Source organism: Carassius auratus, unplaced genomic scaffold (genome assembly GCF_003368295.1).
Source record: "Carassius auratus strain Wakin unplaced genomic scaffold, ASM336829v1 scaf_tig00014999, whole genome shotgun sequence".
Classification (NCBI taxonomy): Eukaryota; Metazoa; Chordata; class Actinopteri; order Cypriniformes; family Cyprinidae; genus Carassius; species Carassius auratus.
In genome coordinates, this window is record NW_020524535.1 from 24,512 (window position 1) to 39,469 (window position 14,958).

Sequence of the window (14,958 nt, forward strand, 5' to 3'; positions counted from 1 at the left end):
TTTCCATACTTGCTGAAGGAATTGACTGAAAAGTAGTTTGACCAATAGCATGCAGGAATTGTACGTAATCAACCAATCGTGGCTTGGGAGAAAGCAGGATTATACAGAGAACAGCCAAATATATTCAAATAAACTTGCATTTAATGTATGAAAACAAGGGAGAGATCATCAATAGGAAAGCAAAGCCAAAATGTAGAAATTGCAGCCTAAAGCACCTAAAACATATATTTGCAGTCTCTTGGGTGATTGAATGCCTATGGAGTCACGTGAATTTAAGAGACAATTAAATGGAACATAGTTTAGAATGAGTGACGACTGCACTGTCGGAGCGAGAGAGGCTGGCGGATTCATCAATAGACACGTCAATAGACCCTTAAGCAATATACTGAGCAGCACATGGAGAGTTCAGCACAAGAGAGTCAGTCTCACACACAAACACTGAACATCTGAGGATGATTTCAGATGATGTCCGCTCTGTGCTGCTGTTTGCATGGAGAGCGTCTGTGTGTATAAAACCTCTGTAGTAATATTATGCTTATTTTACCTTTTCTAATGTAGTTTGGGTATGTAAGCATATATGTATATATATATATATATATGTATATATATATATATATATATATATATATATATATATATATATATAATAGACAATAAAAAATTGCAATAAAAACATGAATTGATTTCCTAGGGGAATATCCATATTTTCATCTGCTGTAGAACTATAGAAATAAATAGACATAAGGAAGATTAGATTAGCCACAGTACTCCCTTGTTTTTTTTTCTGTACTCTATGTAAAAAACTTCCTAAAAGTTAAGAGATTTTGAATCTCAAGGGAGTTTCAGCTGCGAGAGTCGATCATTAAAGTCAATGGAGGAAAACCTCCTGTAGTGCCAGAAACATACACAGATGATCGCTGTTTGTTTAATGCTTTAGTGGTGATCAATAACTGTCTTAAAGAAGAAGCAGAAATCAGATATTCAGAAACTTCTGTGCATGTGTCTTTACTGTGTTTGAAGCAGAAGCGTCTCTTGTGCACACAATATCAGCAGATATCAATGCCATTTTAAAGTTAAATCTTGATAAATATGAATTGTTCCCAGATAGCATGTGTATATGGCCCTGCTGGTCTTCTTATGGCCAGGACAAAACGGATGTAAACCTGAAGTGGCCCATATGTAAACTGGAAAAACCCAAATGTATCAAACCACATATGTGCGTCTGTAGGAAAAGATGCAGTGTTGATGGAGGTGTGTAATCTGAATGTGACCCTAAAGTGTCCCATGTAGTAAACAGTGATTATGACCCAAATATTGCCAACCAAAAGTGGGCCACCTTTGGCAAAAATGTATCATTATCGACAAAGATTAATCAGGGTGTAAACCAAATCTGGTCCATGTATGTTTCAGCAAATGTGGCCCAGGTACATTGAAACGTATGGTAAGCAATGGCTAATGTGGCTGTGAGTTAATAATGATTAACATTTTGGCCACTTTGGCAAGTAGGTTCAGTTTGTGCGCTTTCACTATTGTGTTGGAAATACAATGTACAAGTTGCATGATATCAAGATCACTTGCATTAATGAATGCTGTCCACTTTATTTTGGGGATAATGCTTCAAAATGTATGCAGCTGTTTAATGAAGGGTCTGTGGGGGTCATGACCTTTCACACACCTGACATATACACATCTCAACAGAAACTGATCTTTTGTAAAGTGTGCTTCAGTGTCCTCCTGACACACCTGCTATTAGATCCTGTTCTTCATGAGATAGTGAGATCTAATTCTCTCTGATATACATCAGTGTGTGTGTGTGTGTGTGTGTGTGTGTGTGTGTGTCTGGAAATAGAGCAGGAGAATGTGGCCGCTCCCTCTGTTGCCATGACAACCGCTGCCTACATATGTATAAAGACTGGCTCGTATCCACCAGGACCCAATTATTTTTCAGAGGTACGACACACAAAAGAGATGCACTGATGAACAGAATACAGCACCAATGGATTCATGTGAGCATTATAAAGATAAAGATGAAGAGTTTTCAGCGGCTGCGGTTTCTGATAGTCAAGCTGTGGTCTGTGAATGACTAACACTGTGATGAGATCAGTTACTGTGCTTATTAAAACCTGCTCAGATCATATGGATTTACATCTCATGCTATTAAACACACATTCTCTCACACACATCACTGAATGAATGAGGAACTGAACTCTTTGATGCTTTGATGAATAATCGTCACAGACTGGAAGTGCAGCTCATTTTAAAGAGGCTTTGATTGAGACAGATACAGATGTGTGTCTGTACAGATCAGACGCTCAGTCGACTGGAGGTTAGTGTACAGTAGATACAGTTAATTATGGAAAACCGTTCATGTCTGCTTATCCTGCTCTAATCAATCTCATGTCCGGCTGTCATCATCAAACAGACTTTCTAATATTGATAGAGTTTCCTTTGATATGACACGCGCTGTGGACCCCACTGAGTTTCAGTGTGTGCACAAAAACAGTTCTTTAAGACATCTTCACAGAGGAAAGAAAGTTGTAAGCTGTAATTAAATGTCATTTATTTCAAAAGCTGCTCCTTTTATTAAAATCCATCTAATAATTATTGCACCTATTGTCCTCAGGATTCATCAGTCGTGATTAATGTTCCTGTGAATAAAGTGTGATTCTTCTGCGTCAGATAAGAAATCTCATTTTCTAATGAATGATGTCAAACAAAGAGAGATTGAATAATGTATTTGTGCAAGTACAGTGCAACATCTAGTTAATATTCAAGAATTATCTGCCAATTAAGACTCCTAATATTCATTAGTCTCAGTCTGAAGAAATATTGCGTCTGTCATTCACAGCAGGTGACCGTGAAAATATGAGCACACACTTGGTAATTATCTCACCTTGTGATGCTTTGATTCATAGCTGCTTTAAAACAGGGACGGATCTACTGGGGTGGCATAAGAAAGCCTTGCCACCCCTGCTGCCACCCCAGTTGGCAGCAACGAATTAAAGGGTAATTTGAAAATTTACGAGCGCGAATCTTTTGTGATTCGTGATCCCGCTCCAAACTCCCGAGCTGATTCAAATGATTTGCCATCCCCAAACTGACTCAAATGATTCGCGAACCCGCTTTGAACTCCCGAACTGATTCAAATGATTCGCGAAGTGAACCCGCTCCGAACTCCCAAACTGACTCAAATGATTCGCGATCCCGCTCCGAACTCCCAAACTGATTCAAATGATTCGCGATCCCCAAACTGACTAAAATGATTCGCGATCCCGCTCCGAACTCCCGAACTGACTCCAATGATTCGCGATCCCGCTCCGAACTCCCAAAGTGACTCAAATGATTCGCGATCCCCAAAACTGACTCAAATGATTCGCGATCCCGCTACGAACTCCCGAAGTGATTCAAATGATTCGCGATCCCCAAACTGACTCAAATGATTCGCGATCCCGCTACGAACTCCCGAACTGATTCAAATGATTCGCGATCCCCATAACTGACTCAAATGATTCGCGATCCCGCTCCGAACTCCCAAAGTGACTCAAATGATTCGCGATCCCCAAAACTGACTCAAATGATTCGCGATCCCGCTACGAACTCCCGAACTGATTCAAATGATTCGCGATCCCCAAACTGACTCAAATGATTCGCGATCCCGCTCCGAACTCCCGAACTGACTCAAGTTATTCGCGAACCCCTGACATATATTCAGATATAAATGTAATTAAAAAAATAAATTAATAATTTTAGATTTTCAAATATTGCACCTGTCAAAAATAGTCTATTTTGCCGTCAATACTGTTGACGGTGACCTTTATCAGTAGGCTTTATATTTATGCTCAACATGAAGTATAGATATTGAAGACCCTGGTCTGTCAGCGGTCTCCCTCTATGTCCCCTACAGCAGCAGCAGCGATTCTGGTGTGTAAAGACCATAGACTGTATAAAAACACAGAAAACGCGAAGCAGCCGCCAGCAGCAGAAGCGCCACGCTCACGACACGCAGTGTGTCACCGGCCTGAGACTCAGGAGGAAAAGCTGGGTAATAATTGATTATCTATCAATAAATGAAGCTTCTTTTTTTTTTTTTTTAAATGATAAATAACTAACGTGGTGTAGTCTACTACGTGGTACGTTACCCACTTTTAAAAAGCGTGAGGATACGTAACAACTTCGTTTTGTGTCAGAATTAACTTTCACACTTTCATTCATAAATTCACCGCGTTTGTGTTTGAAAAGAGACAGGGATTGAATGGAGGAAATGGAACTTGCTGTGAACGTCACGGAATTCAGCCATGTTTAAATGAATAAATCAAAAGTAGAGCATTTAATCAAATCTCGATATGGACTAGTGTCTGCAATATTAAAGGTGTTCAGTACCGTCGCTCCCTACACGCAGAGTAGGGCACCAACTCCCGGAGGGGGCACCATCCCGCTGCTCCAAAAAAAAAAAAAAAAATCCTCCATTCTCCCATCCGCGCTCGCACCTTGTGTTTGCGGCTGAATGTTCATAATTGATGGATGAACATCTATGCCTGGGTAGAGTACATCAGCAACCAGCGAAGAGAAAGGAAAACTAAAAGTAAAAAAAAAAAAAAAAAAAACACGGGCATAAAGTTATTCATGCATAAACGCTGGACGTTGGACGAGTCTCAAATTTAGGGACCGTCTCTAAAGTTACATGCGATATTGTTATACACTTTTCTAACGTCAGTAGCATTTGAGGAAATGACTTATAGTCATAAAACAATTGTAATGTGTTCATTTAGGTGTCAGCTACAATACACACTTTATACATTTTAAATATAAGTATAAATCATTTAGGTAAAAACGAGGCGCGTTTATCACTTTCAGGCACATTCCTGTCAAAGTGTTTTTTTTTTCAGGTTCCCTTATGACAATTACCCATGTTTTTAACAATAACACCACAAATCATTGTTCTTGTAGCCATGGTGACTGCAAATTAACCATGGTTTTGTTACTTCAAATAATAATTTACAAAGAAGTATTAATATACTGTATGCATTAGTGAGTATGAGGGGCTTATGGGGTATGGTCACTTATTCTTAATATGAACGGTTTCAAATGCAAGACATTTACTTCATGAGATTAAGTTTGTAAATGATAGCCTGTGTCCTTTTATAGTGTGCACATATATTTATCATCAAACTGTGATAACTGTGACTAAATTCAGTATATATACGTCTGCCATATGTTGCCACCCCTCAAAAATTCCTCCCCCCTTCTCGCCACCCCATTAATTAATATTTTTCTAGATCCGCCCCTGACACATTATTAAAAGCTTCGAGTGTCACGACAGACTGTGAAGCATTTTATGACTAGAATCAGTGAAATCTTTTAAAATCACTCACCAACAAACTGATGTCATGGTGCTTTTGTTGTAGGATCTGAGAGATGAGATGAAGTGATCCCTGTGTCTGGAGCTCCTGATGATTCCAGCGTCTGCTTCTCATCTGGGATCGTCCTTGACTCTCCTGCAAACAACTCTTTCCCATTCAGGATTTTTGTCTTGTTTTCCAGTACAATACATTAACCTGAGAAGCAACATGATATGATATGAAACCATGGACCCTAAAACCTGTCATAAGGGTCAGTTTTTCGAAATAGAGATGTGTACATCATCTGGAAGCTGAATAATAAACATTTACAACAACTGAGGGTGCAAAAAAATCGAAATATTGATCAAATCACCTTTAAAGTTGTCCAGATGAAGTTCTTAGCAATGCGTGTTACTAATGATAATAAATTTTTTATATATTTACCGTAGGAACATGATCTTCACGTAATATCATAAAGATTTTTGGCATAAAAGAAAAATCTATAATTTTTACCCATACTGTCCCAAAAAGCATCATGGTTCTGCAGATCGAGCTCAATTAGGGAACAGGTTTTTAATCATAATTTTGGTGCTTGCAGTAAAAATGAGCAGGTATCTAAGAGTTTCACAGGGAATGTGAGAAATACAGATCAAACGTGTGCATCAGAACTGATGATGAGATGTTGAACTGCTTGATTGCTTATTTCACAAAATGTAACTCTATTATCGTCTAGCTCTAATCTGATAGATATTAAGATATTATAACATCATGATTTTCTATAAAGCTGCTTGGAAATGGTGTGCTTTGGGGAATCAGCTACAGAAATCAATGTAACTTGACTTGATGTTCAGTTAAACGCTGAGTGGCATAATGCATCATCCTCCATCTCTGGCAATCATATCCAACACATCGAGGCAGATGCAGGACACTCATATCTTCATCTTCCTCTTCCTCCTTTGTGCATGGTTTCTATGACAACGTGATACAAATGGAAGCTGTGAATGGAGCCGCAGCAGCGTTTTGCCCTCATTCTGTCGCTTCTGCTGCTGAATCCTGATGCTTCATTATAACCCTGCTGGAAACACACACACACACACACACACATGTCTCGCATGATGAACGAGAGCGGCTTATGAAATTAAGTATGCCGTCACGGCAGCTGGTTACACACACACACACACACACACACAGCGTGTTCTGAAGTCCCTCCACAGGAAACTCCTCTAGGAAATAAACTCAATAGCTTTATATTCCTGCAATCAATGAATCGTCCTGCGGCTCTGAATCACAGACGCAAACAATCACTCAGGAATCAGTGTGCAGCAGTATTCAGACGCCAGACACGCTTCATACTAAGAGATTGACACACGTCACAGGAGAAACACACACACACACACACACACACAGACTAATGACATTCTGCAGAACAGCTTGAACAGCTTTTCCTGCAGAACTCCTAAATGCATAAATGAAAATGATAATTAAAAGCTTTCTAAAAGGATCACCACAAAACTTTAACAGTGCACATGCTAACTTTCACTTACAGGTTTGGATTGTTCTTATAGTCACTTCTTTCTGCAGTTACATCTGTGTGTGTGTGTGTGTGTGTGTGTGTGTATGTGTGTGTGTGTTCATCTGCGGTCATGTTTTGGCATGAAAATCAGGCTTTGATTTGGGACTCATGAAACTTGGATAAGATTCAAAGCCCTACATCTAAAGTGGGTTTGAATAGAGACCAGTCTGACTCTTCTCGCGCAGGAATCATGATCAACGGAGGATTTTCCCACAGACTCATCATCTACTGTCCAATGTAGTCTTTGAAGGTTTGAATTGGGGGGGGGGGGGGGGGTTAGTTCTGCCATAGAAAGATGTAACTCAAGTCTAATGAACATCCTTTATGTCTGAGGAAAGCACATTGATCTGCCCTGGACTCAGTGATCTGATTTAGTGAGTTTCTCCTGCAGCAGATTCAATGGAGAACAATGGAAATGTTCGTCTGGTCTTTGGGTCTAATCTCAGCTCATTAAATCAAACTCAATTAACAGGACTGCCACTGATACCCAAGAGCTCGCTTTTACCTTTTAGTGTTTCTGCAAAGGGTTATATTTTCAAGCATGAAAGGCATCTCTCGGCTGGAAATGAGAGGTTTATTGGAGGTCATGTGTGATATTTGGCTTGATGCCTGTGTGTTTCAGCTGGCATTGATTTCTCATCACTCAAACTGTCTGACCTGCTATTTCCTCTTTTTTCAGCACACCTGTACATGTACATGATATTAATTATAGTAGGCTAATTGAATGAAATTAAAGTGAACCAGTGAGACTCATCAAACAAAGATTAACGAGCGAGGTTATCACTGTTTACATCCAGAAGTAAGATGCAGCACATGTAGGTCATTGCTGAGAATAGAGAAGCGCTGCCCTGAGCTTGAAGACGTTTGGCAAGAAATCTTTTCCCTGCTAGGACAGCCATTCCTTCAGTAAGAGTCGACGATTTAGAGGCTGAACTAACATTTAATTGGGCTTGTGGGTATAAAGGTACAGCTGAAATCTCATCGTGTCGAGCGAGGGATCAAACCGTTCATCAAAACACATCATGAAGAATCTTTTAGAACCAAACATTCTCTCCACTGTCAAGAAGAGCATGAAAACTAAGGCTGTGCCTAAGAATAGCACACTAGTTTTTGCACATCTATAGTATGAACACTGGGCTATTGCTAGAGGTCAGGCAGTCATGTTCTACTTACAGCTGCTGTAGATATTTAAAGCCACAGCAGCAGGAAAACAGCCTCTTTAATATTGAGGATCAGAGAGCAGGTAAAACATGCTCATGACAAATTAAATCATGACTGACATAGATTATGATATGAACCCATCTTTAGAGTTCAGACAGTTCAGAAAGCCACCTGGGGAAGTCGTGGCCTAATGGTTAGAGGGTTGGACTCCCAATCGAAGGGTTGTGGGTTCTAGTCCCGGGCCGGCAGGAATTGTGGGTGGGGGTAGTGCATGTACAGTTCTCTCTCCACCTTCAATACCACGACTGAGGAGCCCTTGAGCAAGACATCGAACCCCCAACTGCTCCCCGGGCGCCGCAGCATAAATGATGAACACTGCTCCGGGTGTGTGCTCACAGTGTGTGTGTGTGTGTGTACTTCAGATGGGTTAAATGCAGAGCACGAATTCTGAGTATGGGTCACCACACTGACTTCCATTCATACGCATGAGAATGTGTCAAAAAAATTCGCATTTTGCTGCGTTCCAAAGTTCAAGTTTGGTGAACTTTGACCTGTGAATTCACATCACGTGACGTGTGACGTGTGAACAGTAGAAGATCAATACGGTACTGCGTGACCTCTCTGTACAGAAATTCAAAAATGGGGGAAGCGCTAATTTTACAGTAGGAGTAAAATCTTTGTGTGTCACCGCTAGTGGCAGGCGCACATATCGGTGACGGGTCGAGTGGCAGGTCTCAGTGGTTTTCCCCTTCTCTAATTTTAGTTCATGGATGTTTCTGTGTGGGTAGCAGAGGTGGGTAGAGTACCCAAAAACTTTACCCAAGTAAAAGTAAAAGTAATTCTAGAAATATTTACTCAAGTAAAAGTAAAAGTACTAGTCTTGAATAGTTACTTAAGTAAGAGTAAAAGAGTATCGGATAAAAAATCTACTCAAGTAGTTAGTTAGAGCCTATTTTTATTTAGATATATAGATAAAATTTATGTAATATATATTTGTGTTTATAAATGTATATATTTCATCAGCCTTTAATCCAATTTCTGTAATTTATTATAAAACCCTGTCTGTTTACTTAAGTAACAGATATATGTGTCATGCCATAACATATTTTTAATACGACTGACTTTATATTAAATGTGAATTTAACATTGAAAGTTAATGTGATATAAATATTGCTACTAATCTTTCATTGTTCAGAAAGAGAGCAAATAACATTTACATTAAACATAATTTTCACTGACAGTCTAGATTTCATTCACTCTCAGAAACTACCATTAAAATCACTGAAACTGTTAACACTGTGAAATCAATATCTTAATTATAGATTCGTACACACATCTGCACTTTGTTGTTTCTGACGAGAGAATTCTCCAGAAAGAGGTCTCTAATCAGTGAGCGAGTGAAGGAAGCACCGGCATTTCAGCGATGACTCATCTGAACACCTCTGATTGGCCATTGCATTCAAAAGCTCAACAGAATGGTTATAATTCGCAGCGCTGTAAAAACACGTCTGGCTCAGCGCCAGCAAGCGATCACAGATCTGAATTTAGCAGCTGATGATATGACTTGCTGAACGTACTCGCACCGGTGTGATTGTATTAAAATTAATAAAATCTTAATCGGCTATTTTTTGTCTTTTGGAAGCTGCATTTAACTTGACTCCCCTCTGTTATAAGCCATACACGTACAACAAACTACTGTCACAGTGGTATCGTGTACTGTAATCGAATGTAGCCCAAGTTATTACCTGTTAAACAGTAGACAGCACACGCGTTCATCTAATACGGATCGCCATCGCAAGCAAATAATAGCCTTTGCAGATTTGCTTTCAATTCAGTGCAGTTCCATAGCCCCGTTTTCAACGCTGCTAATATTCTTAAACGTTACAACTCTGAGTGAACCGCTTCAGACGCTCAGCGCGTGCAGCATGGAACTGAACGAATCATTCAAACTGATTCATGAACCAATTCACTCGTTTGCCAATTGGATTGATCAAGCCTCTGAACAGAGTTGACTCAAAAGAATGAATCATTTGCGAATGTGCATCGCTCATTGCCAAGAGAAAAGTAGACGGCGCGTTTGGAATAAACTGAAGCATTTATAACATTTATTGCATTAAGATAAAGTAACGAGAGGAGTGTCGCCTACAGTAACGAAGTAAAAGTACAGATATTTTCCAAAAAATTACTCAAGTAAGAGTATAAAGTACCCATCTTTAAATATACTCCGAAAAGTATTAATTACCCCAAAAATTACTCAAGTAAATGTAACGAAGTAAATGTAACTCGTTACTACCCACCTCTGGTGGGTAGGTGATGGTGTTGATGGGTGGAGTTTAGTTCAGTGATGTTTCTGTGTGTGTAGGTGATGGTGTTGATGGGTGGAGTTTAGTTCAGTGACGTTTCTGTGTGGGTAGGTGATGGTGTTGATGGGTGGAGTTTAGTTCAGTGATGTTTCTGTGTGTGTAGGTGATGGTGTTGATGGGTGGAGTTTAGTTCAGTGACGTTTCTGTGTGGGTAGGTGATGGTGTTGATGGGTGGAGTTTAGTTCAGTGACGTTTCTGTGTGGGTAGGTGATGGTGTTGATGGGTGGAGTTTAGTTCAGTGACGTTTCTGTGTGTGTAGGTGATGGTGTTGATGGGTGGAGTTTAGTTCAGTGATGTTTCTGTGTGTGTAGGTGATGGTGTTGATGGGTGGAGTTTAGTTCAGTGACGTTTCTGTGTGGGTAGGTGATGGTGTTGATGGGTGGAGTTTAGTTCAGTGACGTTTCTGTGTGGGTAGGTGATGGTGTTGATGGGTGGAGTTTAGTTCAGTGACGTTTCTGTGTGGGTAGGTGATGGTGTTGATGGGTGGAGTTTAGTTCAGTGACGTTTCTGTGTGGGTAGGTGATGGTGTTGATGGGTGGAGTTTAGTTCAGTGACGTTTCTGTGTGTGTAGGTGATGGTGTTGATGGGTGGAGTTTAGTTCAGTGACGTTTCTGTGTGGGTAGGTGATGGTGTTGATGGGTGGAGTTTAGTTCAGTGACGTTTCTGTGTGGGTAGGTGATGGTGTTGATGGGTGGAGTTTAGTTCAGTGACGTTTCTGTGTGGGTAGGTGATGGTGTTGATGGGTGGAGTTTAGTTCAGTGACGTTTCTGTGTGGGTAGGTGATGGTGTTGATGGGTGGAGGTGATGGTGTTGATGGGTGGAGTTTAGTTCAGTCATGTTTCTGTGTGGGTAGGTGATGGTGTTGATGGGTGGAGTTTAGTTCAGTGACGTTTCTGTGTGGGTAGGTGATGGTGTTGATGGGTGGAGTTTAGTTTCATGTGTCAGACTGAAGCAGCAGCAGCTCGCGGAGGTTTAGTCGGATGAAACTCGCTTTGACCGTCGCAGACTTTCTCAGAGGAGTTGTTTTCAGTCTGAGTTCTAGTCTGGAGGACTAGTTTAGTTCAGTGATGTCCAGGTCGCGCGCGCAGCGGTCAGGTTGTGTGATCATGTGAAGGTGATTATCAGCGGAGGATCGAGGATCGAGCTGCGGGAGGATGAATGTATTTCTCCGGCTCGGATTCTCATTTCTGCTGCTCTTCTGCGCGCCTGTTTCTGCTCAAGGTGAAATATCGATATTAATATTTACACTATATCACTCTTACTTCACTGCTGTAGTGACGAGCATCATCAGTATCTGTTGCGTTTCTACTGCTGTCGGTCAACTTCACGTGTTGAAGTGTGAGATGTGATATATGACAGACTCCGGACACATGACTGTTTATTCATCGGTAATGTGTGTGTGTTTAGGTCCAGAATGTGGAGCTGGATGTCATCAACACCACGGCTTCTGTGAGCAGTCTGGAGAATGCAGGTGTGTGTGTGTGTGTGTGTGTGTGTGTGTGTGTGTGTGAGGGTGAGTGTTTGTGTGTGTTAGATGTCATTAACCTTTTTAGTAACAACTGAACAATTGAATGCTGTCAGTGTGTGAGAGATTTTAATCTGTCAGTAGAAGTCTCCAGAGACTCTTGTATGTTTTATGGATGTTCTTTAGCAGCAGTTAAAGGTCAGTGACATTAGTTTGGATGTGTGTTGTAAAGCAGGTGTGTGTGTGTGTTACAGGTGCAGAGCAGGTTGGCGCGGTGCGGTGTGTGATCAGTGTGTTCCTTCACCTGACTGTGTTCACGGAGTGTGTGAAGAGCCCGGGCAGTGTGTCTGTGAGCGCGGATGGACAGGAGCTCGCTGCGATCGAGGTCCAGTGTCCTACATGACCTTATTAAAGAGTATCAGCAGAGATGATGCAGGGCCAGAACTCTTTGAAACAGAACATGTGTGTGAACGCTGGACCTGTGCTGTGACAGTAACTGTGTGCATCTGTTGTTTTCTCTCAGAGGTTCACCGGTGTTCATCAAAGCTCTGCTCGGGAAACTCTACCTGTGTGCAGACCGGACGAGGAGGACACGTCTGTCTCTGTTCTCCTGGACACACCGGAGAAAACTGCCAGCTGAAGACAGGAGCGTGTTCAGAGAACGGGTAACACTGAGACGGCACGACAGACCATTACCTCTGTTACATATCTATGGATTGAAAAACTAGAAAATATCAGTCACATGAAGCTGCTGTGGACGTGAGATCATCCAGTGCTGCCATGAATTACTCATCCTTATTTCACTGATGCTAGATCAGTTTATCAGGCATGTACACCTCTGATCAGATGAGACAAATGAATAGACAGCATCTTTACTTTACACTTAAACATGTCTGAACTTCACTGCATTGGATGCAAAATATCAAACCAAGTTGTGTTTGTGCTTAAATGATGCAGAAGCTGTTTTCACAACTAACTGATCTGGAAGTGTATTTTAATGGCTGCTCTCCTCACATGAACAAATGAAAATTTTACGTAAAGTTTGGCATCCAAACAAAAGGTCATCACCTTAATTTCTATAACATTTTATACAACACAGAGTGTTTCACAGCAGCTTCTCAGTAACAAACAGGAAACTACCAGAATCAGTGATGCAAACGTCATCAAATATGACTCAAACTCAAATTCAGCTGTGGAGCAGCTCTACAGAAGTCATTATTCATGTCATTTCAGTTTGACTCTAGTTGCATGAAGTGACAGAAAGTGTGTGTGTTGGTGAAAGTGACGTGTTTCCTCTCATCCGCAGCTCTCGCTGTCAGAACGGAGGAAGCTGTGTGAACACGAGTGGCTTTGACAGCCGTTCCTCTTGTCTCTGTGCACCTGGATTCACTGGCTCTGTCTGTGAGAAGGAGCTTGACGTCTGCCAGCCCAATCCGTGTGTGAACGGTGGCAGATGCGTCCAGCGTGACCCGACCTACACCTGCGTCTGCCCGCCCAGATTCACCGGCCCGTCCTGTGAGCTCCACGTCAGCCAGCTCAAGCCCAAGCCCCGAGCGAGAGCGCTAGGTCCGGGTCACCACACCGCAGCAGCTCACACTTTCCACAAGCTGCTGCGTCCGTCCGAGCGAGAGCCACTCCAGCCGTCCGGTCCACTGGTCACCCGCAGCCAGATCATCTGCTTCTCCGTCCTGGGTCTCCTCACCTGTCTGGTGATCCTGGTCACGACAGGCATCGTCTTCTTCTCCCGCTGTGAGACGTGGATGGCCAACACTAAATACAGCCAGCTGGTGCGACAGCAGAGAGACCAGCTCCTGAGAGCATCTGACCTCGAGCAGCGTTCACTCAACATCATCCTGCCGGAGAACATCAGGATGAGCAACTACAGCAGGCTCTACACGTCTATATGAAGCTGACGCGTGCGTCTGGACGAGACCCAGACGAGAGGTTTGGTGCTTTAGTCTCTCGTGGGGAAAACAGCTGTAGGATTTCATGGTTTTATTGCTGGATTACATGCATATATTAAACGAGCAACACTCACGGCTCTCTCTCGTTCTGAAGACTGGTGAAGTGAATGGTTCTCACTTATCTCTAGTTATCACACATAACCTGGTTTAATGGAGGTGAATGGATGAAGGGTTCACCACGGCGTGTTACGACTCACGAGCTGGCCGTTATCATCATGTTTTCATCACCTGAGCATTTTGTAATCTTTACTTTTCATGCATATATTTACATGCGAACAAATGATTAATGTAGCACTAAATAAACCATTGTTTTCATCTCCATGAACAACGTAGTCTGGTTATATTTCTTCTGAATTGATGCTGTCTTGGCAGTATGGTTGTGCATTTTATTTTGTGTTTTTTTTTTTATACAGGGTTTCTGTGGGCCTTAAAAACTCTTACATTCATAATGGTATGGAATTAAATGTTGCATTCACTGCGAAAAACAAAACAGAAATATAGTATAAATATCAGAACATTCTTAAATCAATTTTGTGCAAATGTAAAATGTCTTGTTTTACACTTGTTTTAAAGTGTATTTTTTTCTTAGCCCAATGACAAATATTTAATAATGCCTTTCACAATAGCTGATACTGATCCTGTATTGTTGTAAATCTCGATGTGTGTGGATCATGTTTAGTGTCTGAAAAGGTGAGCTGCAGATGGACAGGTGACGGTCTCTGTCGCCATCTGCCGGTTATACTCGGAATGACGTTAAGGGACATGTTTCACTTTCCCCGGGTCTTCACGTGCTCACCTTTGTACGTTAAATAGTTCAGAATCTAATAAAAACGTTTGTTACATCATAAGATTTCTTCGGGTACCTCTTTCAATCGTGTCCTGCGTCACGTGACGCGTCGGTTCTCCAGCAGGCGGCGGGAGCGCGCGCGTCATCCGTCACACCGCGAGCAGGTGAGAGATCAGCACGAGCGTCTGATGAGCGTGGAATGATGTGTCGTGTGTCATTCGAGTGATGAGCTGGAGTCAGTGTATGCTCCCCAGTGTATGCGGCTTCAGGGCGATGTCCTGATGAAGTGTAGGAGGATCAGAGGAG

General features: G+C 41.8%; 1 protein-coding gene across 2 annotated transcripts; it reads left to right on the forward strand.

The window, feature by feature from the left end:
- Positions 1–11,321: 11,321 nt before the first annotated feature.
- LOC113074525 (protein delta homolog 1-like) lies at positions 11,322–14,273 on the forward strand. Of its 2 annotated transcripts, XM_026247366.1 has the most exons (5): positions 11,324–11,657; positions 11,844–11,907; positions 12,156–12,286; positions 12,425–12,566; positions 13,208–14,273. In XM_026247366.1, exons 1-5 carry the CDS (start codon positions 11,591–11,593, stop codon positions 13,806–13,808), a joined length of 1,005 nt encoding a protein of 334 aa, XP_026103151.1. In that variant the 5' UTR covers positions 11,324–11,590; the 3' UTR covers positions 13,809–14,273. The 2 variants fall into 2 exon arrangements, with proteins under 2 accessions (XP_026103152.1, XP_026103151.1); XM_026247367.1 differs by lacking the exons at positions 11,844–11,907; positions 12,156–12,286 and having other exon boundaries at positions 11,322–11,657.
- Positions 14,274–14,958: the final 685 nt, after the last annotated feature.

Coding starts and splice junctions, on each gene's coding strand:
- LOC113074525 (XM_026247366.1), top strand. CDS start 11,591: ATGAATGTATTTCTCCGGCTCGGATTCTCATTTCTGCTGCTCTTCTGC. Junction 11,908..12,155: donor GAGCAGTCTGGAGAATGCAG/GTGTGTGTGTGT, acceptor TGTGTGTTACAG/GTGCAGAGCAGGTTGGCGCG. Junction 12,567..13,207: donor GGAGCGTGTTCAGAGAACGG/GTAACACTGAGA, acceptor TCTCATCCGCAG/CTCTCGCTGTCAGAACGGAG.